At 44.0% G+C, this 18,147-nt stretch overlaps 1 protein-coding gene across 1 annotated transcript; it reads left to right on the top strand.

Annotated features, from left to right (window-relative positions):
• Positions 1-2,469: 2,469 nt before the first annotated feature.
• On the top strand, positions 2,470-16,245 carry LOC146423566 (phospholemman-like). The gene is made up of 7 exons (XM_085044740.1): positions 2,470-2,661; positions 7,197-7,231; positions 7,315-7,350; positions 9,859-9,933; positions 13,099-13,135; positions 14,457-14,506; positions 15,960-16,245. Exons 2-7 carry the CDS (start codon positions 7,207-7,209, stop codon positions 15,980-15,982), a joined length of 246 nt encoding a protein of 81 aa, XP_084900866.1. The 5' UTR covers positions 2,470-2,661; positions 7,197-7,206; the 3' UTR covers positions 15,983-16,245.
• Positions 16,246-18,147: the final 1,902 nt, after the last annotated feature.

The following is an 18,147-nucleotide window of genomic DNA, read 5'->3' as shown; positions in this document are numbered from 1 at the left end:
TGCCCCAAAAAAATCCCAAAAAATCTCCAAAAATTCCCAAAATAATCCCAAAATTCTTTTTCCCCCAAACCCCACCAACAATTCCTCACATCAAAAAATCCCCAAAAAATCCCCCCAAAAATCCCAAAAAAATCCCCAAAAAATCCCAAAAAAATCCCCCAAAAATCCCCCAAAAATCCCCCAAAAATCCCCAAAAAAATCCCCAAAAAATCCCAAAAAATCCCCCCAAAAAATCCCAAAAATCAACCCCCAAAACCCCCAAATCCCACAAAATCCCAAAATCCTATAGAAAATCCCCAAATCCTAGAAACCCCAAAGTCCCAAAAATCCCCAAATTCTAAAATCCCCAAAATCCCAAAAATTTCCCGCTCCTCCCCCTCAAAATCTCCCAAATTTCCCCCAAAAATCCCCCAAATTTCCCAAAATTTCCCCCAAAATCCTCAAATTTCCACAAAATCCCCAAAAAAATCCAAAAATCCGAAATAAATCAAAAAATCCCAAAAAATCAAAAAATCCCAAAAATCCCAAAAATTCCGCTCCTCCCCCCTCCCAAAATCCCCCAAATCTTACAAAATCCCCAAATTTCCCCACAAATTCACGAAATTCACCCGAAAAATCCCCAAAAAATCCCAAAAAAACCCAAAAAAATCCCCAAAAATTCCTCTTCCCCTCCCACTCCTCCCCCCCTCCCAAAATCCCCCAAAATCCCCCAAATTTCCCCCAAAATCCCCCAAATTTTGGGGTTTTCCCCCCAAACCCCCCCGGGAGCTCCAGCGGCGCGCGGTCCGGCTGGTGGGCGTGGCTTGGGTAAGCCCCGCCCACATATGGTAATTAGCTCCCATATATGGTGAGGCGCGCCGGCGCGCGGCCGGGGATGACCATATATGGACAAAATGACCATATATGGACAGGCCACGCCCCCTCCGGACACTGAGCGCCGCTTGTTGGGAACTGGCCCAGAGCCAAACTGGGACAGAGCGACTTTGTTACTGGGAGCGACTGGGAGGGACTGGGAGCGACTGGGACAGAGGGACTTTGTTACTGGGAGCGACTGGGAGGGACTGGGAGCGACTGGGACAGAGGGACTTTGTTACTGGGAGCGACTGGGAGGGACTGGGGGTCACTGGGACAAAGGGACTTTGTTACTGGGATGGACTGGGAGCGACTGGGACAGAGCGACTTTGTTACTGGGATGGACTGGGAGGGACTGGGAGCGACTGGGACAGAGCGACTTTGTTACTGGGATGGACTGGGAGGGACTGGGAGCGACTGGGACAGAGGGACTTTGTTACTGGGAGCGACTGGGAGGGACTGGGAGCGACTGGGACAGAGGGACTTTGTTACTGGGAGCGACTGGGAGGGACTGGGGGGCACTGGGACAGAGGGGACTTTGTTACTGGGATGGACTGGGAGGGACTGGGGGGCACTGGGACAGAGGGACTTTGTTACTGGGAGCACTGGGAGGGACTGGGAGCGACTGGGACAGAGGGACTTTGTTACTGGGAGCACTGGGAGGGACTGGGGGTCACTGGGACAAAGGGACTTTGTTACTGGGATGGACTGGGAGCGACTGGGACAGAGCGACTTTGTTACTGGGATGGACTGGGAGGGACTGGGAGGGACTGGGGGCACTGGGACAGAGGGGACTTTGTTACTGGGATGGACTGGGAGGGACTGGGAGCGACTGGGATAGAGGGGACTTTGTTACTGGGAGCGACTGGGAGGGACTGGGATGGACTGGGGGTCACTGGGACAGAGGGATTTTGTTACTGGGAGAACTGGGATTGAAATGGGAGGGACTGGGGGTCACTGGGACAAAGGGACTTTGTTACTGGGAGCACTGGGAGGGACTGGGAGCGACTGGGACAAAGGGACTTTGTTACTGGGATGGACTGGGAGGGACTGGGAGGGACTGGGAGGGACTGGGAGGGACTGGGGGGCACTGGGAGGGACTGGGACAGGGGGACTTTGTTACTGGGATGGACTGGGAGGGACTGGGAATCCTTACTGGGAGCACTGGGAGGGACTGGGAGCGACTGGGAGGGACTGGGATCGTTACTGGCATCGTTACTGGGATAGTTACTGGGAGCACTGGGAGTTACTGGGCGTTACTGGGAGCACTGGGAGTTACTGGGATCGTTACTGGGAATCGTTACTTGGAATTACTGGGAGGGACTGGGAGTTACTGGGAATCCTTACTGGGAGTTACTGGGAGCACTGAGGCTCCCAGTCCATTCCCAGTCCCTTACTGGTCCCTTACTGGGAGGGGGCGTGGCTTCAGCCCCTCCCAGTCCATTCCCAGTCCCTTACTGGTCTAACTGGGACCCTCAGGCCCCTCCCAGTCCCTTACTGGTCCGTTACTGGTCGGGGGCGTGGCCTGAACTCCTCCCAGTCCCTTACTGGTCCGTTACTGGTCCGTTACTGGGAGGGTGGCAGGCCACGCCCCCTCCCAGTCCTTCCCAGTCCATTCCCAGTCCCTTACTGGTCTAACTGGGAGCCCCAGGCCCCTCCCAGCCCCTTCCCAGTGCCAGTCCCACTCCCTTACTGGTGGAACTGGGAGGGGGCGTGGCCAAGCCCCACCCCCCCCCCGGTGACGTCATCGGTTAAAAATAGCCGCGGCAGGGTTAGGGTGAACTGGGAGGGAGCTGAGCTCCCAGTAAGGTACTGGGATGGACTGGGACGGACTGGGGGGCGCCGGGGGGGACTGGGGGGGACTGGGAGGGACTGGGAGGAACTGGGATGAACTGGGAGGGACTGGGAGGGGGAGGGGCCTGGCTGGGCTGTGACCTCGGGGTGACCTTGGGGGGGAGGGGAGCTCCCAGTTCAAACCAGTAGCTCCCAGTAAGGCCCGGGGAGTCCCCCAGTGACTCCCAGTAACTCCCCCGGTAATTCCCAGTGACTCCCAGTTTGTCCCCCGGTAATTCCCAGTAACTCCCAGTAACAACTCCCAGTAACTCCGGTTGCTCCCAGTTCATCCCAGTAACTCCCAGTTCATCCCAGTAACTCCCAGTTCATCCCAGTAAGGCCCAGAGTGTCCCCCAGTGTCCCCCAGTGACTCCCAGCGACTCCCAGTGACTCCCAGTAACAACTCCCAGTAACTCCGGTTGCTCCCAGTTCAAACCAGTAGCTCCCAGTAAGGCCCGGGAGTCCCCCAGTGACTCCCAGTCACTCCCCCGGTAATTCCCAGTAACTCCCAGTTTGTCCCTCGGTAATTCCCAGTAACTCCCAGTAACAACTCCCAGTAATTCCCAGTAACTCGGGTTGCTCCCAGTTCATCCCAGTAGCTCCCAGTTCATCCCAGTAAGGCCCAGAATGTTTCCCAGTGACTCCCAGTAACTCCCAGTTTGTCCCTCGGTAATTCCCAGTAACTCCCAGTAACAACTCCCAGTAATTCCCAGTAACTCCGGTTGCTCCCAGTTCATCCCAGTAGCTCCCAGTTCATCCCAGTAAGGCCCAGAGTGACTCCCAGTGACTCCCAGTAACTCCCAGTAACTCCCAGTAACAACTCCCAGTAACTCCGGTTGCTCCCAGTTCAAACCAGTAGCTCCCAGTAAGGCCCGGGGAGTCCCCCAGTGACTCCCAGTAACTCCCCCGGTAATTCCCAGTGACTCCCAGTTTGTGCCCCGGTAATTCCCAGTAACAACTCCCAGTAATTCCCAGTAACTCGGGTTGCTCCCAGTTCATCCCAGTAGCTCCCAGTTCATCCCAGTAAGGCCCAGAATGTTTCCCAGTAACTCCCAGTAACTCCCAGTTTGTCCCCCGGTAATTCCCAGTAACTCCCAGTAACAACTCCCAGTAATTCCCAGTAACTCTGGTTGCTCCCAGTTCATCCCAGTAACTCCCAGTTCATCCCAGTAAGGCCCAGAATGTTTCCCAGTAACTCCCAGTAACTCCCAGTTTGTCCCCCGGTAATTCCCAGTAACTCCCAGTAACAACTCCCAGTAATTCCCAGTAACTCTGGTTGCTCCCAGTTCATCCCAGTAACTCCCAGTTCATCCCAGTAAGGCCCAGAATGTTTCCCAGTAACTCCCAGTTTGTCCCCCGGTAATTCCCAGTAACTCCCAGTAACAACTCCCAGTAATTCCCAGTAACTCTGGTTGCTCCCAGTTCATCCCAGTAACTCCCAGTTCATCCCAGTAAGGCCCAGAATGTTTCCCAGTAACTCCCCGTGACTCCCAGTTTGTCCCCCGGTAATTCCCAGTAACTCCCAGTAACAACTCCCAGTAATTCCCAGTAACTCCAGTAGCTCCCAGTTCATCCCAGTAACTCCAGTAACTCCCCTGGTAACTCCCAGTAACTCCCAGTTTGTCTCCCAGTAACTCCCAGTAACTCCAGTAGCTCCCAGTTCATCCCAGTAGCTCCCAGTAAGGCCCGGCATGTTTCCCAGTAACTCCCAGTTTGTTGCCCAGTAGCTCCCAGTTCATCCCAGTAGCTCCCAGTAAGGCCCGGCATGTTTCCCAGTAACTCCCAGTAACTCCCAGTTTGTTGCCCAGTAGCTCCCAGTTCATCCCAGTAAGGCCCAATTTGTCCCCCAGTGATTCCCAGTAACCAATCCCAGTAACTCCCAGTGCTCCCCAGTTAATCCCAGTTAATCCCAGTCTGTCCCAGTAGCTCCCAGTTTATCCCAGTTTGATCCCAGTTAATCCCAGTTTGATCCCAGTCTGTCCCAGTTTGATCCCAGTTTCTCCCAGTTTGATCCCAGTTTATCCCAGTTTGATCCCAGTTTATGCCAGTCTGTCCCAGTTTGATCCCAGTTAATCCCAGTTTGATCCCAGTTTGATCCCAGTTTATGCCAGTTTGATCCCAGTTTGATCCCAGTTTGATCCCAGTTAATCCCAGTTTGATCCCAGTTAATCCCAGTTAATCCCAGTAGCTCCCAGTTTGATCCCAGTTTGATCCCAGTTTATCCCAGTTTGATCCCAGTTTATGCCAGTCTGTCCCAGTTTGATCCCAGTTTCTCCCAGTTTGATCCCAGTTAATCCCAGTTTGATCCCAGTTAATCCTAGTTTGGTCCCAGTTAATCCCAGTTTGATCCCAGTTTATCCCAGTTTGATCCCAGTTTCTCCCAGTTTCTCCCAGTTTCTCCCAGTTTGATCCCAGTTTATCCCAGTTTGATCCCAGTTTGATCCCAGTTTATGCCAGTCTGTCCCAGTTTATCCCAGTAGCTCCCAGTAGCTCCCAGTTTGATCCCAGTTTCTCCCAGTTTATCCCAGTTTGATCCCAGTTTCTCCCAGTTTCTCCCAGTTTCTCCCAGTTTCTCCCAGTTTGACACCATTTTTTCCCAATTTTCCCCCAAATTTTCCCAAATTTTCTCTTTTTTTTTTTCTGAATTTCCCCAATTTTCCCAATTTTTCCCCTTTTTTTCTGGATTTTCCCCAAATTTTCCAGATTTTTTACTTTCTTTTTTTTCCAGATTTCCCCTAAATTTTCCCCAAATTTTCCCAATTTTTCCTTTAACTTTTTCCCCCAAAAATGTCATTTTTTTCCCTTTTTTTCTGGATTTCCCCCAAATTTTCCCTTTTTTTTTTTTTTTTTTTTAGTTTTTCCTAAATTTTCCCCTTTTTTTTGGTTTTAATTTCCCCCAAATTTTCCCAATTTTCCCCAAAATTTTCTCTTTTTTCCCCTCGAATTTCCCCAAATTTTCCCCAATTTTCCCTTTTTTTTTTTCTGGATTTTTCCTAAATTTTCCCAATTTTTCAATTTTTTTCTGGATTTCCCCAAAATTTCCTCATTTTTCCCATTTTCCCCCAAATTTCCCAATCTTTCCCAGTTTTCCCCAATTTCCCCCAAACTTCTCCAATTTATTCCCAAATTTTTCCCAATTTTCCCGAATTTTCCACCCAAATTTTCCCAAAATTCCCATTTTTCCTCAATTTTTTTCCTATTTTCCCCAAACTTCTCCAAATTTTCTCCAAATTTTTCCCAAAGTTCTTCCAATTTGTCCCAAAATTTCCCCAAAATTCCTCCTTTTTTTCCCCCAATTTTCCCTAATTGGGAAATATGGGGGAAAATTGGGAAAATTTGGGAAAATTTGAGGGAAATTGGGAAAAATTGGGAAAATTTGGGAAAATTTGGGAATAAGTGGGGGAAAAAGTGAGGAAATGGGAAATTGTGAAAAAAATGGAAAAAATTGGGAAAAATTGGGGAAAAATGGGAAAAATGGAGGAAAAGTGGGAAAAAAATGGGAAAATTGGGGGAAAAAGAGAAAATTTTTGGAAAAAATTGGGAAAAATCTGAGGAAAAATGGGAAGAAATTGGGAAAATATTGGGAAAAATTGGGGAAAATGGGAAAAAATTGGGAAAAATGGGAAAAATCTGGGGAAAAGTGGGAAAAAAATCAGGAAAAATAGGGGGAAAATGGGGAAATTGGGGAAAATGGGGAATAACTGGGGAAAAATTTGGGAAGAAATTGGGAAAAAAGGGAAAATTGGGAAAAAGTGGGAAAATCAGGAAAAATGGGGGAAAATGGGGGGAATGGAAAAAAAGGGGAAAAGTCTGGGGAAAATTGGGAAAAATGGGAAAAATTTGGGAAAAATTTGGAAAAAATGGGGAAAAATTGGGAAAAATTGGGAAAAATTTGGAAAAAATGGGGAAAAGTAGGAAAAGAATAGTGAAAATATGGGGAAAAAATGGGGAAAATAAATTGGGAAAAATTGGGGAAAAATTTGGAAAAAATGGGGAAAAATTGGAAAAAATTTGGGGAAAATTGGGGAAAAATTTGGAAAAATGGAGAAAAATTGGGAAAAATGGGGAAAAATTTGGGGAAAATGGGGAAAAGTGGGGAAAAAATGGGGAAAAAATTGGGAAAAATTGGGGAAAAATTGGGAAAAATGGGGAAAAATTGGGAAAAATTGGGAAAAATTGGGGAAAAGTGGGAAAAAATTGGGGGAAAATTGGGAAAATTTTAGGAAAAAGTGGGGAAAAGTGGGAAAAAATTGGGGGGAAATTGGGAAAATTGGGGAAAAATGGGGAAAAAATTGGGAAAAATTTGGGAAAAATTGGGGAAAAATTGGGAAAAATGGGAAAAAATCGGGGAAAAGTGGGAAAAAGTGGGAAAAAATTGGAAAAATTGGGGAAAAATTGGGAAAAATTGGGAAAAATTGGGAAAAATTTGGAAAAAATGGGGAAAAGTGGGAAAAAATTGGGGAAAAATGGGGAAAAATTTTGGGAAAAAGGCAAATTCCCACCTTTCCCAGGTGAGCAGCGATGGCGCCAATCACGGCCAAGGCAGGTGAGCGAGGGGATGACGTCATCGCGGGGCGGGATGACGTCATCGGGCCCAGGTGTGACGCCGCCCCTCCCCCCTTCCCGCAGAGCCGGTGACGTCAGAGTGGGAGCGATTCCACTACGGTGAGCGGGGGGAGGGGCGGGGCGGGAATTTGGGGGGATTTTGGGGAGATTTTGGGTGATTTCGGGTGATTTTTTGGGGGGATTTTCGGTGATTTTTTGGGGTTCGGGTGCGGATTTTGGGGTGATTTTGGGTGATATTTTGGGTTTCAGGTGATATTTGGGGTGATTTTGGGTGATTTTTGGGGTTCGGGTGTGAATTTTGGGTGATTTTTGGGGATTTTGGGTGATTTTTTGGGGTTCAGGTGTGAATTTGGGGTGATTTTCGGTGATATTTTGGGGATTTCGGGTGATTTTTGGGTGTATTCTGGATGATTTTTGGGGTTCGGGTGAATTTTTGGGGTGATTTTCGGTGATTTTTTGGGGTTCGGGTGCGGATTTTGGGGGGATTTTGGGTGATTTTTGGGGTTCAGGTGTGAATTTTGGGTGATTTTTGGGGATTTCGGGTGATTTTTTGGGGTTCAGGTGTGAATTTGGGGGGATTTTGGGTGAATTTTGGAGTTCAGGTGCGATTTTTGGGGTGATTTTGGATGATTTTTGTGGTTCAAGTGTGAATTTTGGGTGATTTTGGATGATTTTTGGGATTCAGGTGTGAATTTTGGGTGATTTTTTGGGGTTCAGGTGTGATTTTTGGAGGTCAGGTGTGATTTTTGGGGTGATTTTAAGTGATTTCAGGTGATTTTGGGAACCTTCAGGTGATTTTTGGGGTTCCGATGTGATTTTTGGGGTGATTTAGGGTGATTTTTGGGATTCAGGTGTGAATTTTGGGTGATTTTTTGGGGTTCAGGTGTGAATTTTGGGTGATTTTTGGGGATTTTGGGTGATTTCTTGGGGTTCAGGTGTGAATTTTGGGGTTCAGGTGTGAATTTTGGGGATTTTGGGTGAATTTTGGAATTCAGGTGCGATTTTTGGGGTGATTTTGGATGATTTTTGTGGTTCAAGTGTGAATTTTGGGTGATTTTGGATGATTTTTGGGATTCAGGTGTGAATTTGGGTGATTTTTGGGGGTTCAGGTGTGAATTTTGGAGTTCAGGTGTGATTTTTGGGGTGATTTGGGGTGATTTTTGGGGTTCAGGTGTGAATTTTGGGTGATTTTGGGTGATTTTTGGGGATTTTGGGTGATTTTTTTGGGGTTCAGGTGTGAATTTTGGGTGATTTTTGGGGATTTTGGGTGATTTTTTTGGGGTTCAGGTGTGAATTTTGGAGGTCAGGTGTGGATTTTGGGTGATTTTGGGTGACATTTTGGGGATTTTGGGTGATTTTTGGAGTTCGGGTGTGAATTTTGGGGATTTTGGGTGATTTTTTGGGGTTCAGGTGTGAATTTGGGGGGATTTTGGGTGAATTTTGGGGTTCAGGTGTGATTTTTGGGGTGATTTTGGATGATTTTTGTGGTTCAAGTGTGAATTTTGGGTGATTTTTTGGGTTTCAGGTGTGAATTTTGGGTGATTTGGGGTGATATTTTGGGGATTTTGGGTGATTTTTGGGGTTCGGGTGTGAATTTTGGGGATTTTGGGTGATTTTTTGGGGTTCAGGTGTGAATTTGGGGTGATTTTGGGTGACATTTTGGGGATTTTGGGTGATTTTTGGAGTTCGGGTGTGAATTTTGGGTGATTTTTTGGGGATTTTGGGTGATTTTTTGGGGTTCAGGTGTGAATTTTGGAGTTCAGGTGTGATTTTTGGGGTGATTTTGGGCGATTTTGGGAGTTCAGGTGTGAATTTTGGGGTTTTTAATGTGATTTTTTGGTTTTAAAGTGATTTTTGGGTGTTTTATGGTGATTTTTTGGGTTTTTTTGGGTTCCAGCTGATTTTTTTGGGGTGATTAAGGTGAATTTTGAGGCTTTTAAGGTGAATTTTTGGGATTCTTTTGGTTTTTAAAGTGATTTTTGGGAATTTTAAGGTGATTTTTTGGGGTTCCAACTGATTTTTTTAGGGTGATTAAGGTGAATTTTTGGGGTTTTTAATGTGAATTTTGTAGATTTTTGGGGATTTTTTTGCGATTTTTTTGGGGTTTTAATTTGAATTTTGAGAGTTTTAAGGTGATTTTTTTTGGTGGCTTTTGGGGTCCCAGCTGATTTTTTTTGGGGTGAGTAAGGTGAATTTTTGGGTTTTTAATGTGATTTTTGGGATTTTTTTGTGGTTTTTTGGGGCGAATAAAGTGAATTTTTTGGTTTTTAATGTGAATTTTGGGATTTTTTTTGTGGTTTTTGGGGTGAGTAAGGTGAATTTTGGGTTTTTAATGTGATTTTGGGATTTTGGTGGTTTTAGGGTGAATAAGGTGAATTTTGGGTTTTTAATGTGAATTTTGGTTTTTGGTGGTTTTTTGGGGTCCAAACTGATTTTTTTTGGGTTTTAATGTGATTTTTTGGGGATTTTTTGGGGATTTTTTTTGGGTTTTTCAGACTACGACTCTGCGCCTCGGCGAATTCAGGTGAATTTTGGGGTTTTTAATGTGAATTTTGGGGTTTTAATGTGATTTTTGGGGATTTTTTTGGATTTTTTTGGGTTTTTCAGACTACGACTCTCTGCGCCTCGGAGGTCTCATCGTCGCTGGGATTTTCTTCGTCCTCGGAATTCTCCTCATCCTCAGTGAGAGACCCAAAATCACCCCAAAATCACCCCAAAATCACCCCAAAAATCCACCCCAAAATAGCCCCAAATTGCCCCAAAATGTCGCCAAAAATTCACCCCAAAATAGCCCAAAATATCCCTAAATTCACCCCAAAATAGCCCCAAAATCCACCCCAAAATTGCCCCAAATATTCCCCAAATCCATCCCAAAATAGCCCCAAAATATCTCCCAAAATGTCGCCAAAAATATCCCCAAAATAGCCCAAAATATCCCCAAAAAGTCACCCCAAAATATCCTTAAATTCACCCCAAAATAGCCCCAAAATCCACCCCAAAATAGCCCCAAAATCCACCCCAAAATTGCCCCAAATATTCCCAAAAATCCATCCCAAAATTGCCCCAAATATTCCCAAAAATCCATCCCAAAATAGCCCCAAAATATCTCCCAAAATGTTGCCAAAAATTCACCCCAAAGTAGCCCAAAATATCCCCAAAATGTCACCCCAAAATAGCCCCAAAATCCACCCCAAAATTGCCCCAAATATTCCCAAAAATCTATACCAAAATAGCCCCAAAATATCTCCCAAAATGTTGCCAAAAATTCACCCCAAAATAGCCCAAAATAGCCCCAAAAAGTCACCCCAAAATAGCCCCAAAATCCACCCCAAAATTGCCCAAAATATCAAAAAAAATTATTCTAAAATATCCCAAATATTCCCCAAAATCCATTCTAAAAAAGCCCAAAATATTCTCAAAAATTCATCCCAAAATAACCCAAAATAACCCAAAATATTCCAAACACTTCCCCCAAAATATCCTAAATTCACCCCAAAATAGCCCAAAATCCACCCCAAAATTGCCCCAAATATTCCCAAAAATCTATCCCAAAATAGCCCCAAATTGCCCCAAAATGTCGCCAAAAATTCACCCCAAAATAGCCAAAAATATCCCTAAATTCACCCCAAAATATCCCTAAATTCACCCCAAAATATCACTAAATTGACCCCAAAATAGCCCCAAAATCCACCCCAAAATTGCCCCAAATACTCCCCAAAATCCATCCCAAAATAGCCCCAAATTGGCCCAAAAATTCACCCCAAAATAGCCAAAAATATCCCTAAATTCACCCAAAATATCCCGAAATTCACCCCAAAATAGCCCCAAAATCCACCCCAAAATTGCCCCAAATACTCCCCAAAATCCATCCCAAAATAGCCCCAAATTGCCCCAAAAATTCACCCCAAAATAGCCCAAAATATCCCTAAATTCACCCCAAAATAGCCCCAAAATATGCCAAAATATCCCAAAAATTTCTCCCAAAATAACCCAAAATATCAAAAAAATTTTTCCCCAAAATAGCCCAAAATGACCCCAAAAATGATGCCAAAATTTTATTCTAAAATAAAAATTTAGAATAAAGTCCCCAAAAATTTATCCTAAAATATTCCAAATATTCCCAAATCCATCCCAAAAGCCCCAAATATTCCCAAAAAAGATCCAAATTTTTCCCCAAAATAGCCCAAAATTTCCAAAAAAATTAATCCTAAAATATTCCAAATATTCCCAAAATCCATCCAAAATATCCCCAAAATATTCCCAAAAATCTCCCCCAAAATGATCCCAAAATATCCCAAATATTTCCCCAAAATTTCCCAAAAAATTTATTCTAAAATATCCCAAATATTCCCAAAAATCCATTCCAAAATCCCCAAAATATTCCCAAAAATCCATCCCAAAATAACCCAAAATATCAAAAAAATTTTCCCCCAAAATAGCCCAAAATTTCCCCAAAAATTATTCTAAAATATCCCAAATATTCCCAAAAATCCATTCCAAAATAACCCAAAATATTCCCAAAATGTCCCAAAATTTTCCCAAAATATCCCAAAAATCCCCAAAATATCCCAAATTATCTGAAAATATCTGGAAATTCCCAAAAATCCCCAAAATATTCCCAAAATGTTCCCAAAATGTCCCAAAATTCCCCCAAAGTTCCCCAAAATCCTCCCCAGTTCCCTCCCAGTCCATCCCAGTTCAAACCAGTCCAAACCAGTATCAACTCCAGTTAGTTCCCAGTATAAACCAGTCCATCCCAGTCCATCCCAGTCCATCCCAGTCCATCCCAGTCCATCCCAGTTCAATCCCAGTTCAATCTCAGTCCATCCCAGTATAAACCAGTTCATCCCAGTTCCATCCCAGTTCAATCCCAGTCCATCCCAGTATAAACCAGTCCATCCCAGTCCATCCCAGTCCATCCTAGTTCATCCCAGTTCAATCCCAGTCCCTCCCAGTATCCAGCAATTCCCTCCCAGTATCTCCCAGTGCTGCCACCAGTTCATCCCAGTTCATCCCAGTTCATCCCAGTATCCCCACAATCCCCTCCCAGTCCATCCCAGTATAAACCAGTCCATCCCAGTCCATCCCAGTCCATCCCAGTCCTTCCCAATATAAACCTAGTCCCTCCCAGTCCATCCCAGTCTAAACCAGTTCATCCCAGTATCCCTCAGTTCCATCCCAGTTCATTCCTAGTATCCAGCAATTCCATCCCAGTATAAACCAGTTCATCCCAGTCCATCCCAGTATCCTCACAATCCCATCCCAGTCCATCCCAGTTCATCCCAGTATCCCTCAGTTCAATCCCAGTTCCATCCCAGTCCATCCCAGTATCCCCACAATCCCCTCCCAGTCCATCCCAGTATAAACCAGTCCATCCCAGTCCTTCCCACTATAAACCTAGTTCATCTCAGTTCATCCCAGTCTAAACCAGTTCATCCCAGTCCATCCCAGTTCCATCCCAGTTCATCCCAGTTCATTGCAGTTCATCCCAGTCCCTCCCAGTCCATCCCAGTCCATCCCAGTATATCCCAGTCCATCCCAGTTCAATCCCAGTTCATCCCAGTCCATCCCAGTATATCCCAGTCCATCCCAGTTCATCCCAGTATCCCCACAATCCCCTCCCAGTCCATCCCAGTATAAACCAGTCCTTCCCAATATAGACCTAGTTCATCCCAGTATCCCTCAGTTCCATCCCAGTTCATCCCAGTTCAATCCCAGTTCAATCCCAGTCCATCCCAGTATAAACCAGTTCATCCCGGTTTACTCCAGATTCATCCCAGTTCCCTCCCAGTATAAACCAGTCCCTCCCAGTCCATCCCAGTATAACCAGTTTCCATTCCCCTCCAGGTCGCCATTGCCGCTGCAAGTTTGACCAACAGCCAAAGTAACTGGGAGGGAACTGGTTTATACTGGGAGGGACTGGGAGGGAAACTGGGGGGGACTGGGAGAGACTGGGATGGACTGGGAGGGAAACTGGGAGGGACTGGTTTATACTGGGAGGGAACTGGGAGGGACTGGTTTATACTGGGATGGGTTTGGGTTATACTGGGAGAGACTGGGAGGGAACTGGGAATGGGAACTGAGAGGGTTACTGGTTTAACTGGTTTGTAATGGTTTTTACTGGTTTGTAATGGTTTTTACTGGTTTGTAATGGTTTTTACTGGTTTTACTGGTTTGTAGTGGTTTTTACTGGTTTGTAATGGTTTTTACTGGTTTAACTGGTTTCCAACTGGTTTAACTGGTTCAAACTGGTGTTTACTGGTGTTTAACTGGTTTATAACTGGTTTTTACTGGTTTCCAACTGGTTTAACTGGTTTCACTGGTTTCTAACTGGTTTGACTGGTTTGACTGGTTTCTAACTGGTCTCTAACTGGTTTCACTGGTTTCTAACTGGTTTTTACTGGTTTTATTGGTTTTTACTGGTTTTACTGGTCTCTCACTGGCCTCTAAGTGGTTTAACTGGTTTCTAACTGGTGTCTAACTGGTTTTTACTGGTGTTTAACTGGTGTCTAACTGGTTTAACTGGTGTCTAACTGGTTTTTACTGGTTTTTACTGGTTTCTAACTGGTTTAACTGGTTTTTAACTGGCCCCTAACTGGTCTCTAACTGGTCTTTAATTGGTTTAACTGGTTTCTAACTGGTTTTTACTGGTTTCCAACTGGTTTTTACTGGTTTTTACTGGTTTCTAACTGGTTTAACTGGTTTCTAACTGGTCTCTAACTGGTTTTTACTGGTGTTTAACTGGTGTCTAACTGGTTTAACTGGTGTCTAACTGGTTTTTACTGGTCTCTAACTGGTTTAACTGGTTTTTACTGGTTTATACTGGTTTCTAACTGGTTTTTACTGGCGTTTAACTGGTTTTACTGGTCTCTAATTGGTTTTTACTGGTTTAACTGGTCCCTAACTGGTCTCTATCTGGTTTAACTGGTTTCTAACTCGTCTCTAACTGGTTTTTACTGGTTTTTACTGGTTTCTAACTGGTTTAACTGGTTTTTAACTGGTCCCTAACTGGTCTCTAACTGGTCTTTAATTGGTTTAACTGGTTTCTAACTGGTTTCTAACTGGTTTCTAACTGGTTTAACTGGTTTCTAACTGGTTTCTACTGGTTTTTACTGGTCTCTAACTGGTTTCTAACTGATTCTAACTGGTTTCTAACTGGTTTAACTGGTTTTTACTGGTCTCTAACTGGTTTAACTGGTTTCCAGGACAGGAGAACCGGATGAGGCTGAAGGAGCTCTGCGGCAATCCATGAGGCGTGAGTGAGAAATTCCCAAAATTTCCCCAAAATTTCCCCCAAAATTCCCAAAATTTCCCCGAAATTCCCAAAATTTCCTAAATTCCCATAAATTCCCTAAATTCCCAAATTCCCAAAATTCCTTAAATCCCCCTGAAATTTCTGAAATTCCCCCAAAATTCCCAAAATCCCCAAATACCCAAAATTTCTGAAATTCCCAGATTTCCGGAATTCCCAAAATTCCCTAAATTCCCAAAATTTCTGAAATTCCCCCAAAATTCCCCGAAATTCCTGAAATTCCCAAAATTCCCAAAATTCCCAAAATCCTGAAATTCCCAAATTCCCAAAATTCCCAAAAATCCTGAAATTCCAAAAAAATTCCCCACAAATTCCCTAAAATTCCACAAAAATTCCCACTGAAACTTCCCCCAAAAATTCCACAAAATTTCCCCCAAAATTTCCTCCAGATTTCCCAAAATTTCCCCAAATTCTCCCCAAAAACTTCCCCAAAAATTCCCTAAAAATTCCCCTAAAATTCCACAAAAATTCCCTAAAATTTCCCCAAAAATTCCCTGAAATTGCACAAAATTTCCCCAAAAATTCCCTAAAATTCCACCAAATTTCCCTACAAATTTCCTACATTTTCCCCCAAAATTTTACCCCCAAATGCTCCAAAATCCTCCTAAATTCCCAAAAAATTTCCCCAAAAATTCCACAAAATCCACCCAAAATCCCTGAAATTCCCCAAAATTCTCTCAAAATTCCCCAAATCCCCAAAATAAAAAAAAATCCTCCAAAATTTCTCCAGAAATTCCCTGAAATTCCACAAAATTTGCCCCAAAAATTCCCCCAAATTCCCCCTAAATTCCCTAAAATTCCCCAAAACCCAAAAATTCCCCCAAAATCCTCTCCAAAATCCAAAAAATCTCCCAAAATCCCCTAAAAAATCCTCCAAAATCCCCCAAATCCCTCAAAAATACCAAAATCTCCCCAAAATCCCCCAAAATCTCCCAAAAATCTCCCAAAATCTCCTAAAAATCCCCCAAATTTCTCCCCAAAATCCCCTCAAAAAAACCCCAAAATCTCCCAAAAACTCCCAAAAATCTACCAAAATCCCCAAAATTCTATCAAAATCCCCCAAATTTCTCCCTGAAATCCCCCAAAAAATCTCAAAATCTCCCGAAATCCCCTAAAATCCCTCAAAATTCCCCCAAAATTCTCCCCAAATCCCCCAAAATCCTCTCAAAATGTCCCCAAATCCCTCAAAAATCCCAAATTCTCCCCAAAATCCCTAAAATCCCTCAAAATTCCCCCTAAATTCTCCCCAAAATCCCCCAAAATCCCAAAATCCTAAAATCCCCAAATTTCCCCCAAAATCCCCAAATTTGTCCCCAAAATCCCCAAATTTTTACCCCCCAAAATCCCCAAATTTTTACCCCCAAAATCCCCAAATTTCTCCCCAATTTCCCTGCAGGTCTCTCGACACGAATGAGATGAAGATTTGGGGTTGCCGAGGGACCCCAAATTTGGAGCCTGAAAACCCCAAAATTCCCCAGAAAACTCAAAAAAAACCCCAAAAACCAAAAAAAAAAACCCAAAAAACCCCAAAAAGCCCCAAAATTCCCTAAAAAAATCCCCCAAACCCCCAAAAAACCACAAAAAACCACCAAAAAACCCCAAAATTTGGAGCCTGAAAACCCCAAAAAACCCCAAAACCCCAAAAATCCCCCAAAAATCCCCCAAAAATCCCCAAACTCCCAAAATTCGGAGCCTCTCGGTCCCAATAAACGTTTTCCCAGTTTGGGGTTTGCTGGTTCTGACTGGGAGGGAATTTGGGGGAAATTTGGGGATTTTTGGGGGTTTTGGGGAGATTTTGGGATGTTTTGGGGGAATTTTGGGGGAATTTTGGGGGGATTTTGGGGTTTTAGGAGGATTGGGGGAGATTTTGGGGGAATTTTGGACATTTTAGAGGATTTTGGGGTTTTAGGAGGATTTGGGGATTTTGGGGGATTTGGGGATTTTTGGGGGAAATTTGGGGGTTTTGAGGATTTGGGGGGAATTTTGGGGATTTTTGGGGATTTTTGGGGAGGATTTGGGGGTTTTAGGGGGCTTTTGGGGAGATTTTGGGGGGATTTGGGGATATTTGGGATTTTGGGGATTTTAGGGGGATTTGAGGGATTTTTGGGGTTTTTTTGGGGATTTTGGGGTTTTTTGGGATTTTTGGGGGGATTTTTTTTGGGAATTTGGGGATTTTTTGGGATTTTGGGATCGAGGGGATTTTTGGGGGAATTTTGGGGTTTTTGGGGATTTTTTGGGGATTTGGGTTTTTTCAGGATTTTGGGATTTGTGCTTTTTGGGGGATTTTTTGGGAATTTTTAGGGGGGTTTTTGGGATTTTTGGAGAATTTCTTTTGGGATTTTGGGGATTTTTTGGATTTTGGGATTTTGGGATGGAGAGGTTTTGGGTTTTTTGGGGGATTTTTTTGGGATTTGGGGACATTGGGGAGTTTGGGGATTTTTTTGGATTTTTTGGGATTTTGGGATGGAATGGATTTGGGGGATTTTGGTATTTTTTGGGGGATTTTGGGGATTTTTTGGGGGATTTTTTTGGGGGAATTTCGGGGATTTTGGGAATTTTGGAGATTCTGGGGGATTTTGGGGGATTTTGAATTGGAATTTGTTTGGGGAATTTTGGGAGATTTGGGGGAATTTTGGGAGATTTGGAGGATTTTTTTGGGAATCCTAGGAGATTTTAGGGGGATTTGGGAGGATTTTTTTTGGATTTCGGGGGGTTTTGAGAGATTTTTGGGGCATTTTAGGAGGATTTGGGGAGAATTTCTGGCGATTTTTGGAGTTTCGGGGAGGATTTGGGGGATTTGAGGCGATTTGGGGGATATTTTGGGAAGTCTGGATCTCGTTTTGGGGCATTTTGCACCATTTTGAGGACATTTTGGGGCTGTTTTTGGGCAATTTGGTCAATTTTTGGGGCATTTTGGTGAATTTTTGGGCAAGCTGTGGCCATTTTGGGACCATTTTTGGGCCATTTTGGGTCATTTTTGGGCTATTTTTGGTAGTTTTTGCCCATTTTTTGCCCAGTTAGGACTATTTTTGTCCATTTTTTGCCATTTTCGGGTCATTTTGGGCCATTTTTGGTCAGTTTTGCGCCATTTTTGTGCCATTTTTGGGCGATTTTCGGGTCGTTTTTGCCCATGTTGATCCACTTTTGCCCATTTTTGTGCCATTTTGGACCATTTTTGGCCCATTTCTGCCCATTTTCGGCCTTTTTTGGGCCATTTTTGGCCATTTTGGGTCATTTCAGCCCATTTTTGTGCCATTTTTGCTTGTTTTTGTCCATTTTTGTGCCATTTTTGTGCCATTTTTGTGCCATTTTTGGCCATTTTTGGCCATTTTTGGTCATTTTTTGCCCATTTTTGCCCATTTTCGGCCTTTTTTGGGCCATTTTTGGCCATTTTTGTCCATTTTTGCCCATTTTTGCGCCATTTTTGTGCCATTTTTGTGCCATTTTTGTGCCATTTTTGGCCATTTTTGGTCATTTTTTGCCCATTTTTGCTCATTTTGGGGCCATTTTTTGGTCTTTTTGGTGATTTTTGCCCATTTTGGTGCCATTTTTGCCCATATTTGCCCATATTTGGCCAATTTTTG

The sequence above is a fragment of the Lichenostomus cassidix genome, unplaced genomic scaffold, assembly GCF_008360975.1.
Source record: "Lichenostomus cassidix isolate B80296 unplaced genomic scaffold, HeHo_3.0 HiC_scaffold_37, whole genome shotgun sequence".
Taxonomy (NCBI): Eukaryota; Metazoa; Chordata; class Aves; order Passeriformes; family Meliphagidae; genus Lichenostomus; species Lichenostomus cassidix.
Note: the sequence above shows the minus strand (reverse complement) of the source record. Positions and strands in the feature narration are given on the sequence as shown.

What these genes read in the sequence shown, in the direction of transcription:
- LOC146423566 (XM_085044740.1), top strand. Translation starts at nt 7,207, where the DNA reads ATGGCGCCAATCACGGCCAAGGCAG. An exon ending in GCCAATCACGGCCAAGGCAG is followed by an intron (nt 7,232 to 7,314) that starts GTGAGCGAGGGG and finishes CCCTTCCCGCAG; the next exon opens with AGCCGGTGACGTCAGAGTGG. An exon ending in CGGAATTCTCCTCATCCTCA is followed by an intron (nt 9,934 to 13,098) that starts GTGAGAGACCCA and finishes ATTCCCCTCCAG; the next exon opens with GTCGCCATTGCCGCTGCAAG.